The sequence below is a fragment of the Simochromis diagramma genome, unplaced genomic scaffold, assembly GCF_900408965.1.
Source record: "Simochromis diagramma unplaced genomic scaffold, fSimDia1.1 OVJJ01000302.1, whole genome shotgun sequence".
In the NCBI taxonomy this organism is placed as follows: domain Eukaryota; kingdom Metazoa; phylum Chordata; class Actinopteri; order Cichliformes; family Cichlidae; genus Simochromis; species Simochromis diagramma.
The window spans coordinates 1436140-1453930 of NW_024386792.1; the positions used below are offsets into that span (position 1 = coordinate 1436140).

General features: G+C 39.5%; 2 protein-coding genes across 8 annotated transcripts in view; both read right to left on the reverse strand.

Annotated features, from left to right (window-relative positions):
- Positions 1 to 342: 342 nt before the first annotated feature.
- Positions 343 to 15228, reverse strand: mnd1 (meiotic nuclear divisions 1 homolog (S. cerevisiae)). Of its 2 annotated transcripts, none has more exons than XM_040023732.1 (8): positions 14803 to 15228; positions 14056 to 14121; positions 13533 to 13590; positions 10810 to 10958; positions 9280 to 9354; positions 9070 to 9184; positions 3120 to 3164; positions 343 to 1533 (listed from the first exon to the last, which is right to left on the reverse strand). In XM_040023732.1, exons 1-8 carry the CDS (start codon positions 14884 to 14886, stop codon positions 1427 to 1429), a joined length of 699 nt encoding a protein of 232 aa, XP_039879666.1. In that variant the 5' UTR covers positions 14887 to 15228; the 3' UTR covers positions 343 to 1426. The 2 variants fall into 2 exon arrangements, with proteins under 2 accessions (XP_039879666.1, XP_039879667.1); XM_040023733.1 differs by lacking the exon at positions 14803 to 15228 and adding an exon at positions 14599 to 14781 and having other exon boundaries at positions 1421 to 1533.
- A 684-nt stretch (positions 15229 to 15912) lies between these two features.
- The window catches only part of trim2a (tripartite motif containing 2a), a 31046-nt gene continuing 29167 nt past the window's right edge, over positions 15913 to 17791 (reverse strand). For all 6 annotated transcript variants that reach the window (XM_040023728.1, XM_040023726.1, XM_040023730.1 and 3 more), the window contains one exon: positions 15913 to 16793. In XM_040023728.1, the coding sequence (XP_039879662.1) occupies positions 16641 to 16793 (153 nt within the window). In that variant the 3' untranslated portion in view covers positions 15913 to 16640. The remainder of the gene's footprint in view (positions 16794 to 17791) is intronic.

A 17791-nucleotide genomic window follows, 5' to 3' on the forward strand; every position in this document is an offset into this window, starting at 1 on the left:
ATAGAAATTGGCTGGGTTTCAAACTTTCTTCGCAGAAACGTAGGCAAATGCATGTAATAAAAGTCCTTTACACTCCAGTTACACCACTCTGATTTCATATGTTCATATGGGGAGAGGGCTAAGTCCTTGTGTCAGTACTGCTCTGTTGGTCTCTTTTCAGGGCCAGGCATGTTTTAACGAGAGAAACTGCAAGCTGCGATTACCAAAAACTGTGCGCAGTGTTCTCAGAGTTTTGACAGCCAACAGGCCCGTGAATCACAGTACAGGTTGGGCAGGTACACACATGAATACATCCAGGTTATTCTTGTGTGGGTGTGTCAGCTCCCTCAAACAAACTGCTGCTAGGCATTTCGACTATTTATTTTGTTCCAGCCTTGCTGTAGTCATCAGTTCATGAACATCCAGAGACTGGATTAGACGAGTCTTTATCATGCCACCAACTAAACTTACAGTAGTAAAACAGTGTCCTTTAAATTAGTAACTAACATCTGTCTCACATTCATTAATGCAGAAAAAAAAAACCTTAGAAGAGGCAAAAGATCAGATATTACATTTGCATGTCATTCATTTACTGGAATAAAAATGAAACTGATGAGCAAAGCAAAATGAGCACAGAGCTCATTTGAAATTTAAATCAAAGAACCCAGACACATTGGCCTTCTCAACTAGGTCACAGAGTAAACAAGACACACAACTGCCTATTTTGCATCTGGTTTGACAGAAAAAAGGAGCAAAAAAAGAAGGTCAATAGTCATTCTAGACATGTTGTGACAGCAATGATCTTTTTTGATCATCCAGAAAGTGAGTCCTGAAAAAAACAACAAGAAAACAAAACAAAAAAACCCTAAAATTCCAGTGACGATTATAAAAGAAACAAAAACATCAAAGATAACTTGACACTGACCTTTGTAGTTATAATACAACTAGGAAACCATGCCCTGTAATACTCCAGGGAGGGAGAGAGAAAAGGAACATATCTAAGAAAAAGTGCACAAGCATTTGATTCCAAACCATCTGTTTAAACCATACAAACGCGACCACTGGCAACACAAATGCAGTAAGTGTTGATTCCTTTCCATCATCTACTCGGAGCTCTCAGTTTTCATGCAAACAGGTGTCCCAAAACTTTGGCTGCTAGCTTGTGCTCATCACAGGACCCTGTCAGCCCTCACAGCCACTAATGGCGTTTCAGACTCTTCTCTGGTTGCACCAAAGTAACATATCCACTGATGAAGTCCATCTGCCACCGCAAAGTCACTGACATCTGTCCTTATTCAAAATCCACCCGACGGCGCGAGTGGACCGTCTGGTGCTTTTATTTTCACTGAAACCCACAGCACAGGAATTAGAAATGCAGAGACCAGGTAGGTAGGTGGCAGAGGCCGAAACACATTACTCCATCGCTGCGTCCATGACATGCTGGCAGTCAGTCCATGTAGTCGAAATCCTCCGGGATACCAAAGGCTTTATCAATGCGGCTGTTATCAAAGGCAAACTTCTTCTTTGTCCACGACTTTATGGCGAAAACATTGTCTGAGAACAAGAGTAACAAAGAAACATTAAACACATGAAATATAAATGAAATCTCAATTTACAAATATATACTGTACATTTACAGCAAAAGGAATCTGGACTGCTCATTCAGAAGCAAGGAGAAAGCCGGGTTACTATGACTGGTTAGTGCGGCAGATTTAGATCATCTGTTTTAACCAGTTTGGTGAATATCATGTAAATTTAGGAAACAAACTGCCCTTAACAGTCATTTGACATTTCACATCCAGCATTAACAATTTCAAATTCTTTAATGATGTATGTGTGGAATCCATATATAATATAATATATAATAATCCATTTAACTACCTCAAATTAAATACATCTTGATGTTTTGTGGTGGTGAATTCACCCTAACAGCCTCATGTGAAAATAGTTTAAAAAATAAAACATTTTATATATACCTGCGTCCTATTCTTAAATAATAGCAATAAAAATAAGTTTCACTAAAAACAAAATGTCTATTTCAGAAAAACCTTTTAGCAGCTGAAGCTCTGAAGTCTCCAGTTTCAAAAGCAGAACAACTTCCTGCAGACTAACAACTGATCAGGAGCTTAAGCCAATGAGCGTTGGCTTGCACTTTTAGCGATGACTTTCACTTCACTTCTGGATGATTAGTTTTTACTGTTCTCCAGTTTTGATATGACAAGCGATTAAATGTGTCGAGGCTTGTGTGGGCAGCCGCAGACAATCCATGAGCAGGCCAACATAGAGCAGCAGTGTTTTAAAAACAACCAAGGTGCGCAAAGTTGCAGCTGCTTTTTCCATGAAACCTTCAAAATTTGGCTTTGCTGTGTTGATTTGAGTGTTTAGCCACAAACCCTGACCAGACCTGGTAAAATAGTAGCATTCGCTCTAACGGCATAACATGAGAACTTTATAGCTCGTAGTAAAAGACGTTACTGTGCAAATTCAACAGCTGCGCTACGAGGAAACACTTATGCATGTTTGTTTCATACTGTCCAGCTCAGAAAAGAGAAGTACTAATCGTGAATGAGGCAGAAATGACTCACTTTTTTTTTTTAACTGAGCTTCCTTCCATGAAAGCAAAGCAAAAGCTCTCCAACCAAAACTGACAACACCACTCTGTTGACCTGCAGCAGGCAATGTTGATCTAAAGAGTCAAAAGACCGCAGGCATCGATGGCTACCATGATCCCTAAAGGTCAGCTGTGTCCAAGGTTACCACTCAAGTCAACAAACGTACACACAGAGCATAAGCGCGGACTACTTAGAGCGACAGCTGGACTACAGAGCGCCTTCACAGATTTCACTTTAATGCACTTTCACGTGCATTAAACAGTAATCAGAGATAAAGTCCGACTGCTGTCATCCAGCTTTTTTTTTGGACTAACCAGAAATTTCAAACAGAAAACAGTAAACCAAGGTCAATCAACAGTCAGTAGTCCAAAATCCACAAATAGTGACTACAAAATAAAACAACTCTCACTTTATAAACAAGCGCTACAACCACACATTGGGCATTTTATGTTCTTGCAGCTTAAATCCAGACCATTACATGTCTATATATATTTAAAAAGAAGAAAGAAAAGAAATTAGCAGACTCACCTGTCCATCTGGAAACAGCTTCTTTTGCTATAACATTTGATTTTTCTGCAAAATAAAATCTTGGATTAGTATGTGCATCCAACTAGTCAGTAACCACTTATATAGAGATACAAGATAAGCGAGCCCCGGTGCAAAAGCACACAGGTTTGCAGCTGGAAAGCATTTAAACGTTTTTTTCAAGGCATCTACTGAACACCCAACGAAGTCATTACAATAACATCACTCCAAGTTTTGCTTCAGCATGTCATTAAAAGTGTCATGTTTGCACTGTTGCTGCAGCTGCTGTTGAGGTGTGTTGTTTGCGCTCAGTACATTTAATAACCTTTGTAACATGTTTTGAATGCTATTTCCTATGATTTGTTTCTTATGACCTTTGGTGTTTGCAAGCAAGGCTCACACACTGCAAATACAAAATGCTTAATGTGAAAACGTCAGCTGACACGGAGGAAGTCTAGTAGATTATATAAAACTGGGAAAAACGCTGAAGAAAAAAAAGAAGAAAAAAAAGAAGAAGAGGAAAATAAGCTTGCAACACAAGCACAAATGAAGGCTGGCAACAAACCATCCCCTCTGAGGAGGAAGTGGTGGTCAGGGATGTGATGGTTGCGTGGCCACAGCTGTGCTGTATGACTAAGTGGCGGTATCCTATTAAATTAAAGTGGACACTAACCTACTCATCCCCTACAGCTACAGCGGCGCTTGAAAGAGCGCTTTATACTGTAAAAAAGTAGAACGGAGCTGAACAATATGTTCCCACTGGACAGCACTCAGAGAGAAGTTTAGATTAAGCATAAAAACACAGATGACATCAAGTTTCCACCCCCCTGGAATAATCACATCATATTCAAGTAGTACAAAAAATAATGATAACCTTTTTCACAGACATTAATCTGGCTGCTGTATGAGTGTGAACTGTTCTACAACAGGCTTGAATCCAGCACAAATTATCTCAGTCCAACAGCTCTGGATAGTTTCTCTCCGATCTGAGTTTCTCTTCCTTCTGGAAGATTGAAAAGGTTCAGTACCAGTAAAATATCCGTTTGGATCACCAGAACAAACACTGCTCGTGAGGACCATTTCAACACTTAACTGATATTGCGTAAAAATAAAATTGAATTTCTCCAGAAACAAATCTGAGTAGGAAGTGAATTAATTCAACAATCGCTGACTCAAAGTTGGAGAACCTGATTTCACTTTATGGTTAAAAGTGTGTAGCTAAACGAAACACAGCTGCTGGGTGCAAGGTAGAAACGTTTCACGCATCGACTGACATGGTTCACAGACGCACCACTTTTTATTTTCTTAAATACTTAACTTATTTTTCTTTATCTGGCAGGACCCCTGCTCACTAATCAACAGAAAAAAGTTAACTGTAGATAAACAAGGTAAAGTAATAGAATTTTTTAATCACCCTTGTCTGGATATTAAGATGGGACCCTAACGCCAAATAATATATAAAAATGTTTAACATAATTAAAAGTTATGCACTTTGCTTTGTGTGCCACAAAGCAACATATCAACTTTTACTATAATACATAGAAGAAACAGAAAAGATGATCCCCCCAAAATCTTCCTTGTTAAAAAGAAATAAAAATCATATTTTAAATCACCTATAAGCCCACTAATAAATCTGTACTTGTCTGACTTCCTGTTACTGTAGTTACATATAAAAATGCTGATTTCTTTGCCTTTACTCTGTCTTGTGGTTTGCAAAGCAGGTTACTTGCAAACTGAACGAAATGAACACACCGATTAAATCCACCCCCACGTCTGGTTAGCTGTGGTGTGTCCTCTGCTGCATGTGGTGCAGACACTGGTGGAGGATTATAAACGATGGAGCTGGAGCTGCTAGCACACCGATACCCTAAATATCTGTTAGGCTGACATTAATCATTAATATTGGCCTATTTAAATACAGTCTGGGCTCAATTACACTGGAATGGTTTCTGTTGGGCTATTTAATGGTTTCATTCAAAACTTATTGGTATCTATGGGTGTGGCAACCATTGTTTAACATGCAGAGACAAGAAGGCACGAAAGCTTTGTTTTTAGCCAAGTTGCATTTATTGTTAGTACCTAGTGTTTGTTAGTGTTTCTGTCACTTGGCTGCTAGCTTGGTAAATATGTGGAAAGGCATGTTGTGTTTAGGTAAGTCGTGCTGAAGTTAATGGGGCAAACTTACTTCTGGTACTTCAGCATTCTTGTACATCGCCCGACTTCCTTTATAATTTCTAACTTTGCAAGTCAACTAATTTTCCTTAGTCCTACAACTCCTTTACTACAAATCAAAAAAAGAAAGAAAGAAAGAAAGAAAGAAAGAAAGAAAGAAAGAAAGAAAGAAAGAAAAAAGGCAAATAATGGTTCACAGGTGAATAATAATTCTGTCAATAACAGCATGGGCAACGCCCTTGAAGATATCTAATGAGCCTACATGTGCACAGCTATCACACATGCAGGAACAAGTCTGAGCTCATTCTGCAAGTTCAGTCTGATCCTCTTGAGCAGCAGACATTACATAATATCATACAGCTGGATACTGCTCTCGAGCTTTGCTGATGGTTATCTGTTAACAAAGCTCTCTGTGTGGCAAACCTGGCAGTAAAAGACAAAATAAGATCTGTAGACATGTGGCAACAGTAAAAGTAGAAAAAAATAATTTAACTGTAATGGCGAGCTAGTTTGCTCTCAGTCCGCCTGCTGAACCGTTTTGTGTCAACATCACTGTGATCTGTGTGAGATGTACTCATAATGATCCATCTACAAAGAGTTCAGATAACTGGCCTTACTCCATCCTCCTTCAAATGCACCACAGATGGTATAACTCTTGTTTTACATATTAAAATATAAATAACATTTATTGCTCCTGAAGCAGGTAAAATATCATTTAAGGAGGAACTATGTGCTAAAACCTGTGTTGTAAACACAATCCTAGTCATTTATGAACAAAGTGACTTTCTCAGCAACATTCAAACTGCTTGTTTTATCCGGATTAACTTTGTCTTTCTGCTCAGATTTGAAAATTTGACTCAGCTTCAGTTGAAATCATTTGGGCATTGTAACGCAACATACCAGGGGTGACACCATGGTCCATTTCATACACTACCCAAAATAAGGTTTCTAAACCAGCATGTGAAGGCGAGCAAGCCCACAACGTGGTTGTGTTGCCTCTTTACAAACAACTCCAGACTCCCTGTGCTTTGAAGAGAGTCCGAGAATTCATGAAGTTCAATTTTGCTGGTTTTGAGATGTGAAAGTAACTGTACAACCATTTTCAAGCACCGACTGCAGTGCTGCTGATCTGAGTAAAATCAAACAGAGAGGTGTTTTTGTCCTTTAAATAAAACAAGGACAAGATTTTTAAAAGCTGCCTAGTTTAAAACAATTTGTAAGTTTTGGAAAACACCTCAAACTCAGACACTGAAAATGTGGACTGAACAAATGATGCAACACTGTTGCCTGTCAGAATATGTTGGGAAGGCTTAACTATAACACTGAGATTATCATAGAGCAATGGGACAGTAACGGTGAGTTCATATCCAAAGACAAAATGAAAACATAGCTTGATATGAAGCAGACAGCATGTACTGGACATCTGGCAAATTAATATTACCCAATAATAAAGTACAAATTTCCTCATATACCTCAGTCTGTATCAGCACCTTTGACCTGCCCTGTCTTGATGTTTTTAAAAATAACTCAATAAAAATTCTCAATTATAAGCAAAACAAAGAATTGTTACTTTTCAAACACACAAATTTTGCTTCAACATTGACCATAGTTTGGCTCCACTGTAAAACGGCTGCAAATTCGACATTTTAGGTTACATGCAATGGCAGCAATGATGCCTCTCCATCTCATTTCAGGTAGACTGGTCATAAGTAATGTGCACGGTCATGTGGCCATCAGTACACCACAGTGTTGTCACAGTGGAGTGGAAAAAAACTGGTAATCTGGGAGGTGCAGGTAAACAGCCCAGATATTTGTCTGACACCACCACCAGTCACATGAGCAGATAAAGGAACACCTCCCATATTGCAGGTCAGCTGTAGCATGAAAACAAAGCACTGTCAGATTTTTGCAATACTATCAATAGCTGTGTCTGTTTGTGGTTCCCTTATGTAAGGGGTGTGTAACAGCCAGCAAAGGACTCCAAGGCCTTCATATTTTAAAAGCTTTTTAATACCAGCCCCGTGAGCTGACAGCTCGGAGGTAATAAGGTTCATTTGGCTGCAATAAAAACTTTCAGACTTCTGCGTCAGCAAGAAGAGTTACACTTTTCAAACTTACCCTAACTGCAACAACTTAACCAGTCTGAGGTTTATATCTAAGAACGTATATCCTGAAAGCAAGGTGAGTGGCCACTTGTGACCATTTTTCACTTCCTGAGTCTCTTAATTTGAACCGTGAGAATGTTTGACCCTGCAGCTTGACATGTTTGCTCTCAGCAGTACACTCACTGGTGTCTCGTGCAGCAGGTACACACCCAACAACCTTGTTTAAGTTACTTGGCACAGTAAGATTAGCTGAACCCAACCGTGGTAGCTGCTGAAGAACGTCCTTTGCAAACAATAGAAAGTTGGTTAGTAATAATGCGGGTGTTTTTCCTTCTACATTAATCATGAATGCAGTTAAGCACCACCTAACGAGCACAAAGGACCTGCTTTGACCTGTCTTCATTGTCAAAAGGAAATACTTCCCTTTAGCTCTACAAACCTGATACCAGTGAGGTTAGGTGAACACGGAAATAAAGATTTAAGCTAATTGCCAGTCTGAGGAGCAGCAAGTATTTCCAGTTTTAGTCTGCAGAGACCAACAAAATAAAAAACTAAAAAAACTAAATGGAGCCAGCAACTACAGTAATGTTGGCAACAAAGACATGGAGAGTACAACTGTTTATATTTTATTTTTTAAAAATTGTTGCAAGTGTACACAAGCACACCTACAAAAGTTCCACTGCAATGAGATGATCAACTGCACTCATTTCGCCTGGGAGGTTTTAATGTTATGGCTGATTGGCACATTTCCCAGGTCACTATTTAATCTTTTCTTAGAAATTTTCCCAACATCTGTTAAATGCATTTGAATGCACCTTATTTAGGGCTATCAGTAAATGGGCGAGGAGGACATTTCAAGGCTGGGAAATCCCACTTATAACATTGACTTGATGCTATTGACAAATGCCAACTGCAGTGCTGACCAGAGGTGCTTTCTGCCACCGTTTCCATTAATGTAGCTGTCTCTGTGCTGAACAGATGAACATTTTTCATATCTGCCAACTGCACCAGAGTCTTCTTTGTATCTCCACGATGCCTGACACCGCGTGGGAGGCTTCGCTGAAACAATACGGCTCCTACGGCACAATTTTGAGTTTATTATCTGGTGTGAAACCATTTATCCACATTAGGCTGAACGCTACAGAAGCTGCTCGGATGCATATGCGTCTTGGATGATACCCAACTCCTTTTAATAAGAGATCCTCGCTGGATGCAAAACAGTGCCATCTGCATTCATAAGCCCTGTGATGCTAGGAAGCAGCATCTGATTGAATCTTGTTAAATAAACATTAATTTAATAACCACACATGTGCTGACTTGGTCGAAACATGGTTTACACTTTATATTCCTGTGTTAACTTAACATCTAGTGATGTAACAGTTTGTAATCCCACAGATTAGAAAAATCAAACTTCTTTTATGATGTAAAACAATCCAACAGCTATAAAGCTTGTGATAAAATATTTAAAGACAAATAGAGAACAAAGTACAGCAGCAGCCTATTATGACTCTAACATCAAATATGACTTCGCCAGCATAGGTCAGATTCACATTTGGATATTTAAAGCTTCACACGGGGCTCCATGCCTCCCATGAGTAACTGTAGGTGATACGATTGATGCAATAATTTAAAAGTGACCTTTTTTGAGAAACCAGTAGGTCTGCAGCTGTACTCACTCATCTCCTCGACGACCTCGGGGTCACACTCTCTGTACTTCTCCAGCTCGGCCTGCAGCTGTGTGCGCTCCTCTCTCAGAGCCTGCAGCTCCTTCAGCAGAGAGCTTCTTTCCTTCTGCAAAGACAAACAGCGATTTCACATGCTCAGTGCATTAAAGGGATGATATTCATTTTATTTCACTGGTTTAAGTTTGACCTTTGTATACTTACTGTATCCTGGCGCCCCACTTTCGCTTTTTCGACCGCTTTCTCTAGGGATGCTTTCCGCTGCTTTGCTTCAGAAATCTTTAAAGTACAACAGCATCACGTTAAAGCTTTTCTTACAGTACTAATCAGCAGATAACTGAGATTTTCCTGAATTGTGATATAAATAAACAGTAAAGCCACTTCTGCTGTTAACAACATTGATGTTTCTACTGATAAGTGCTGCAATAATTACTGAGACCGCCCAATAATATGCTGAAACAACTCAACACTGGAGCCCTTGTAAGCGATTAATACAATAAATACAATCACAAAATCTTAATGGTACCCAAATGCTTACCCGTACTAAACTCTTAGCCAATTACAGTGCTGTTAACTTTATAGTTCAATCATACGATATAATTAATGTGGCTGCAAAAGGGAGCTGGCTTTTATTCTAACTTTAAATTGCACCTCATCCTTTTCCACACAGTCGACACTTTACTCTCGTCCTTCCACTCAAAACATCAAGCATTGCTGCAAAATCTGTCTGATGATCTCAGTGACCAAATGCTGTGATATCGCATAAACAGCGCTATATTGTCACCACGTGCGGTACAACCAAACATCGTCATTATTTAGTGAGCGCTTGCTGCTTAAGATCTGTCCCAGAAATCTGGTGGCTAATGTTCTCTGAGGAGCCGCCACCCTCACACCATCTGTCAGCCGTGAAACAGTCGAGGGAAGTGGGTCATCAATGAGGACGACACGGTGGTGAACACAAATCTCACATAAATGAATACCATGATTTTTATTATTAGCTACAACTGGGGATCATTTTTAAATGTGGATTTATTTTTTTTTTTTAAATGACATAGCTGACAAAAGAAAACATACATAATAGTGATACTAACTATTAAAAGGCATTTTTATTGCTATTTCTTACCATCTAAATGAACCAGGATTGGTGATATGGGACAGATACATCAAAAAATGTCTGAGTTAAAATTTCTGACTTTAATCTTTAATTGGTTTTGAGATATTCGTGTCCACAAATTGCCTCAGATTTCAATGTGCAAAGAAAATTGCCTGAAAGTGGGTCAATGGACCATTAAAAAAAAAACAAAAAACAAGACACCTATATGTTGAAATGTATAAGACATATAAAGCTACAATCATTATATATGTGCAAATATATTTGGACCATAAGATTTGTATTCAAGCCAGAGACAGTCGAGCAGAAAAAGTTCTAAAAACGTAGCTGATTTGAGATGGAATGACCTACAACTAAGATATAAAACAAACTCTGACAAGCTTCCTGTTTAATCAGCAGCTCATTTGCATTTTCTTCCCATTTCTTTTTTGACCCTCTATTAGCAGAAGTGTCTTCCAGGCACTGTTGACCTCACGTGTTGACCTTATTACTGTAAACTGCGAGGGAGAAGTACCCAAGTATCATCCTGTGAAACCAAAATCACCCCTTCTCATTTTTTGCTGTGGCGCTTATGCTTGATGCGACCTTTAATTGGAAATCAGACTAGAAGGGACTGAGCTCACCTGTTTTTGCAGCTCCTCCAGTTTGTGGTTGCGAGCGTGTAAGGCTTTACTGGGAAAGGCCCAGTAATAGTTGGATGTACCTACTCTCTCACAGTCCACCATGTTATCATCGACAAGGCTCTGCAGCACTTCCTTCACAGTCATGGGAGCTGAAATCAGCAGAGCACAAACATTAACATGGTGTTTATTTCTCCAGCGCTCAACTGCACGCCCGTGGAGTTGATGCCATTTGGGTACGATGCTTTCTCCTGATTTAAAACTGAGTTATGGCCAGTACAAGCTAGGCAGTCTGTAGCCTTTATATCTGTAAATATAAAACGCATCTGATGCTGGGATTGACAGTGCACTCTGCAGAGGACTTAGAAGCCAAGTCATCATAAGGTCTCACTTTTTACTGCTGGAAATGTATGCTGCTCAAATTACAAAACTCAAACCCACACATCTGCAGCCTATCTGGCTGTTTCATACATATCTGAGTGAATGCTGCATGAGAGGATGTAACAGAGCACAAGCTACATCTTGAACAGTGTCAGCGGTGAAATGTGCTCCTCCTACACGCTTTGCTCCACTGTTTAACTGAAAGAGCTTATCTGCTGAGAGGATGTGGACCCAGCAGCAGAAAGAATTGGATGGAAAATGGGGAACACTCTGGATGAATTAACCAAAGTCCATAAGTGCTCGTTTCTCTTTTTTTCATCTATAAGATTCAAGCAGCTTCATCTTATTCTGACTCCTATGTATGTTATTACCGCTCTTCCCCCCCCATTCAACTAGCCCCTTTTGTCACATTTCCAACCCTTCTACAGGAAAGCGTCCCCCACAATCTAAATCTCTTATTGCCCCTTCCCCCCATCACGCAATAACAGGGGTCAGAAACATGTGCTTTTAATCATGGCAACGAGATCCAGTTTCTTTAGATTAATGTTGTGTCCATTTCAAAACAGAACCTCTCCTTTGTTCAGTCAAACACGCTCAAGAATTTCATTCTTCAAGACGATTTAGCACCTAAAAATCTAACTTTGTATTATTAGAAATTTTGCCTCAACCATCAGAAAGTCAGGCTGCAGAACCAAAAGCTTCCAAAAGCCTCTGAACTAAATGATTTCTGCTACTGATAGGTTTGGTTCTGCTTACACACACTAAAGATGGCAATAGCCCCGTCCTGGTTGCCATGGCAATTCTGTAAGCATGTCACCACAATGTTTTTAAGAATTCATAAATGTGCAGTGCACGCTGATGCTGTTTGTCCTTATGGTATTTAATTATCTCCATTTGTCATTTTTCTGTCATACTCCAATTCTCCTTTCCATTAATCATGCCTGGACCAACACACTGGTCAGTTTTCTATAATTTCGGATATCAGTCTTGCACTAATAACATTTACGGGTCACTTACAAGACTCAATTTAATTCAATTTTTTATATATAGCACTAAATCACAACAACAGTCACCTCAAGGTAAGGTAAAGACTCTACAATAATACAGAGAAAACACAAGAGGAAGCATTTGGTGACAGTGGGAAGGAAAAACTCCCTTTCGACAGGAAGAAACAGGACAAAAGACACACTGTGGAAAAGAGACAGATAATAATAATAATAATAACTACTGACTACATGCAGAGTGGTGTGTAAACGCAATGAAGGAAAAAAAGATCAGTGAAGAAGAAACACAAATTGCATCATGGAGAGCCTAAGCCTACTGCAGCGTAACTAAGGGAGGATTCTGGGTCACCTGATCCAACCCAATCTATACACTTTATTAAAAAGGAAACTTTGAAGCATAATAATTATGAAGTAACATTAATGCAGAGACAGGCACAAGATCTGTTTGTGCATGCCTCTTGTGCATCATTGTGAGTTGCTCAGCTCACTTAAAAAAAAAAAGAAGAAGAAGAAGAAGAAGAAGAAGAAGAAGATCCCGCTAACTCTAACACTTTGGTGTGAGACACCCGCTTTCGACCCATCTCACTCTGCCTAAACTAACCACACACGCATTAAGAAGACGTCTCAAAGTGAGACCTTCATGGGGAAATAAATATGATGCAAATTGGCAAAAGTCAGGCTTTGTCTACATTCAACACACAGATTGTGCTGCTTTAGTTGAAGAAGGTGTACACAGATCGTTCCAAAAAAAAAAAAAAAAATTTATATATATATATATATATATATATATATATATATATATATATATATATATATCTGTACTATAAAGTACAGCTGGATAGTCAAATATTTCCTTAACAAGACTCATCAGAAATGACAAGAACCTACATTTTGATAAAACAGTAACTGAAGATTTGTTTGTTGCTTCCAGCTGTTTCCTTTTCCTCTGAGTTTATTACAAACCAACATCACAGCAGCAAGATCACCTCATGAGCCATCTGGCTGGATGAAATATGAGGCTATTCTTGTAAGTGGATATATATACAAACAAAATCAGAAGAAAGTCTGGTCTAGGAAAAATAAGTGTCTTCTAAAAATAGAGTGAAGTCTGAACCAACCTTTAAACTGAACTACTATAACAGAGGACTCAAAGCACTTCACCCAGTCACACACACACACACACAGTTTTTTTCTAAGCCTGAGCAGTTTGACTAATATTCACACACAGAAGTTTCATATTTTTCACTCACACTCCAATCAGCTAACATTTTGACATCCAGACTAGTGGAGTCAGGGATCGATCCACTGACCTTCTGATTGGAGCTGTTGTTCTTTACTCACCTATGCCTTTTGACTTTGGGGCAATCTTCTCAATGTCTTTCAGCTGAAACACATCTTTCTGGGAAGAGAGCACAAGAACATGTTCCAGGATTTAAAAAACAAACACACAAAATAAAAACTATAATATCACAGAGAAAGAAATTATTTAAAAACTACTACATCTCAAAGAACTGCTTCTGGATGGTAACATAAATAACATTTGCATAAACAGAAAATAAATTGATTTTCTGGATATTTTAGCTTGTGGTTTATCCATGTTAAGGACTGCTTAAGTATCTCATTTTCTGCACTTTTTTTTTTTATTGCCGATTTAAATGTTGAAAACCAAGTTTCTAACTCTATATTACAGTGCATGAATTTAAACATTGAATCAAACACGGCATCTGCTGCCTGAGGGTGGGGGTATGTTTAGTCAGGGGAATATAATCACAAAACAGCAATGACCAGTATGAATAATAGGACACACAGTAGGACAGAACAGTGGGGATATGGAGGCTGGGTCACCTGCGATGGTAAAACTCACAGAGTCAAAGAAAATCTCCATCATGCGAGTTCTCTTCTCCTCCAGACTTAGTCCTTTCTTCTTTGACTGTAACAGGGGGTTAATGTTATTAACCTATATCCGAGGCACTGAGTTACTAACACTTATTATTTATGAGTAACAAGGAGCCAAAGGTAATAGAGATTAGAAGAATGACCTCTTGAAATCTTTCATCTAAACAAGTTGCTTATATATTCAGTGGTTCACTGTGAAGTAACTAAATGAAATAGACAGCTAGCAGGGGTATGACTGGTCCAATGACAGGTAATGTAAAGTTTGTAGCCGTTTACCAAATGTATGATGTGAAATAATAAATGCTGCTTTGTTAAAGTATCGTTAGCGATAGGGTATAAGCTTTTACTCTTTAACATGCTGCTGTAGCACAATCATTTCCCTTGTGGGATCAATAAAGTAACTGTCTATTTATCTAAGCTATAAGCTAGCTTACAAATGATAGCAAACAACTACGTAAACGCCGGTGGTCTTTACGGGAGGTACAGCAGGTTAAGGTGCGCTTCTGCTTACCATTTTCGATGTAGAGCTCACCAACAACGACCACTAAGATTAACGTTTTAGCCACCTGAGGGTAACACAGGGCTGTTGTAAAGTTTTTAATGTAAAGAAGAAAGATTAGGCGACGTATAAGCAGAGCGGGGACGCAGCAGTAACGAATTTCCCGCGGAAGGCTGTGACGTAGCAATGTTGCGTTTACGGAACTTCAAAACTCACCAAGTCACCAGATGTTTTTTGTGTGCTTAGAGTTACTGTCTGTTTGATAGAGATTAAATAATAATTCCAAAATTCTGAATGCATTCAAAATATTTACTGTTAAATTGAAGCACTACTTTTACACTCCCCTAACTCTCTCAATCCTGATTTACCAATAAAAAACTAACAGTATCCGGATAATGAATGCTTATGAAGGCAGCATTGGGGAGGAGCACTGTTTTTTGACTTCCGCTTATGGCTTTATAGCGCCCCCTGTCGTCTGATGAAATAAAAGGCCAAAGCAGACAGCCCTGAGCAACAAAAACCTTCTATGGTCAGAAATATCCACACCCTGGCTTTCCTTGGGCGGTTCCTCTAAAAGGGGCGTTTGTTGAGTAGACTTAAAGGCTTTATCTGCAGCCAAAGACTAAAAACTGGTTGGGGCCATAAGATTAAAGTGATGTGCAAATATTTTTGAAATTACTAGTGTCATTCTTTATTTATCATATCTATCTAAATTCAGCTTATTGCAGCACATGTATTACACACAAAAGCACTATCATTCATTTCTATGGGCACTTTAATTCCATTTGGCATTACAAATATAAACAGGACAATGGAAAACAAACAATTTACAAGATCGTGTAGAAAATCGATGACCCGATTCTGGATAACAAATAATGACAGTTGTGTGCTTGAAGACAAACAAGGCTTTCTAATAGGAACACAGTGCATTATCACTTAACGTACACCTCGACTGCCAAACTTTCTATTGCTGATTGTGAAGGTAGACAAATTATGTGTTGCTAAAACACAATCTGTTAATCACTCTATAGATTTATCTGAAGTTATGAGAGCACATGGAGGAGTGACGGTGATCGCAGTTCTGCACCTCTACTTTCAGCGTGATGAAGAAACCTTTCAATCGAAACTTAATAGGATGCATCCTGCCGAGTTCATTCCAAGTATTTAGCTTTTCATTCAAATTCTGCAACTCGAGGGGTCTGCACACGATCACAGCAGAAATGTTAAGAGGCATCATACACAGCAGAAGCATATCAGGTGGCTTATGTTTGGTACCCTTAATTCATACAGTCGCACTTGTCAGCATACTGGGGTTTTTTTTGTTTGTTTTTTTAATTCAAAGTGATGACACAGCTCACTGAAGAGCTTTCACATTCAAATAGAAGTGAAACAGCGTCTCTGTTAGAAGGTGTTCAGCTGGAAACTGTTTCATACGCACAGTTCAAGGTGTTTAAGTAAAAACCGCATGCACAAAAACATCTTAATCATGCTCTTAAATACCCTGCTATACCTACAGAGGGTGGAACACTTTTATAGTGAAGAGGCAAAATGTAAAAACCCTCGAGAGCATTTAGCAGGAAGCTGTAGTCACTGCTGCTATAGATGGAATTTCATTATTTCTCAGGTGACTAAGGTACCTTTTACTTTAATTATGACTTTACTTAATACAGCCAGTGATTTGAGGAACAAGTGCAAAAGTATTTATTTATTTATTTTCAGTTTCTGCCATGTGGCAGTTCAAAGCTCTACCATGTGGATCGCGTTAAAGCCTTTTCAAATACTCCACATTAAGATGGAAGGTGAACGAGGTCTCAAGTGAGCACCAATCAGCAGCAGCCATTCGTGTAGGTCAGAGGTCATCTCGCTTCCCTCGCACCACTAATAAAGTCTCTCGTGTTAGTTTGGGGAGGGAGAAAGGTCAAACAGATGGCACAATGACAGCAAGATTCAAGAGTGAACAGGTGAGGGGGGGGGGAAGTGCAAAAAACTTCCAGTTGCTCCGTACTACTGCGTGTTTGTACATATGTACACTGTACAGGCTTTGTGTCGAGTGGCTACTGCAGGTAGCGGTAGACTTTGAAGCAGTGGTTGCCAGAATCGGCAACCACGACGTGTCCGTCTGAAGTGAGCGCCAGTCCCTGCGGGCCGTAGAGGGGGTCCGCTGATGTGTTGATGTAAGAGAGGAATGAACCGCTGCCATCAAACACCTGAGAGAGAGAGAGCAATATCATCACTGCTGGAAATCAGTGTTTCGTTCATTCTTTTTGTGGAAAATACAACACACCTAGTTATAAAGTTGAAAGAAAAAAATAATGATTTCATGAATATGGATGATGTAGTGACCAAAATAGTTTTTAGGAAGCAACAATTGTTGCCTTCTATTGTTTTAACCCTTCTGAGACCCAAGCTTTTGTATGGGATAGATGTGATGCACGAGGTCTGTGAAATACAAGGTGCAGAAAAGCTAAATGGGAGATCTCCATCTGAGGACGCAGGGTCTCAGGAGGTTCAAAAACATGTATTTTAGACACCAGCGTGCAGTGATCAGGCCTAACATTATGCCTAATATTGTGTCGGTCCCCCTTATACTGCCAAAACAAGTCTGACCTGCCGAGCCATAGACTCCATTACACCCCTGAAGGTCTGCTGTGGATTCTGGCACCACGATATGAGCAACAGATCCTGTAAGTCATGAGGTGAGGCATCGATATATTGGACTTCTTTGCACATCCCACAGATGCTCGATTGAGATCTGGGTAATTTGGAGGTCAAGTGAACACCTTTGAACTCTTCGATGTGCACCTCAAACCCTCCCTAAACCATTTCTGCTTTGCTAAAAGAGACCACATCGATCTGTGAATGCAGTTTCCATGAAAAGATTTACGTGGTCTGCAACAATGCTTAGGTAGGTTGTACGTGTCAAAGTAACATCCACATGGATGTCAGGACACAAGGTTTCCCGGCAGAACATTGTCCAGAGCATCACAATGCCTCACCAAGCTTGAATTCTTCCCACAGTGCATCCTGGTGCCAGTTGTTCCTCAGGTAAGTGATACGGACACCGGCCATCCATATGATGTAAAAGAAAACCTGATTCAGACCAGATCATTGCTTTGGGGTCCAGCCCAGTGTTGGTGTTGGGGGTCAGCATGGGCAGCCTGACTGATCTGCAGTTATGCAGCCTCATACACAATAAACTGATGCA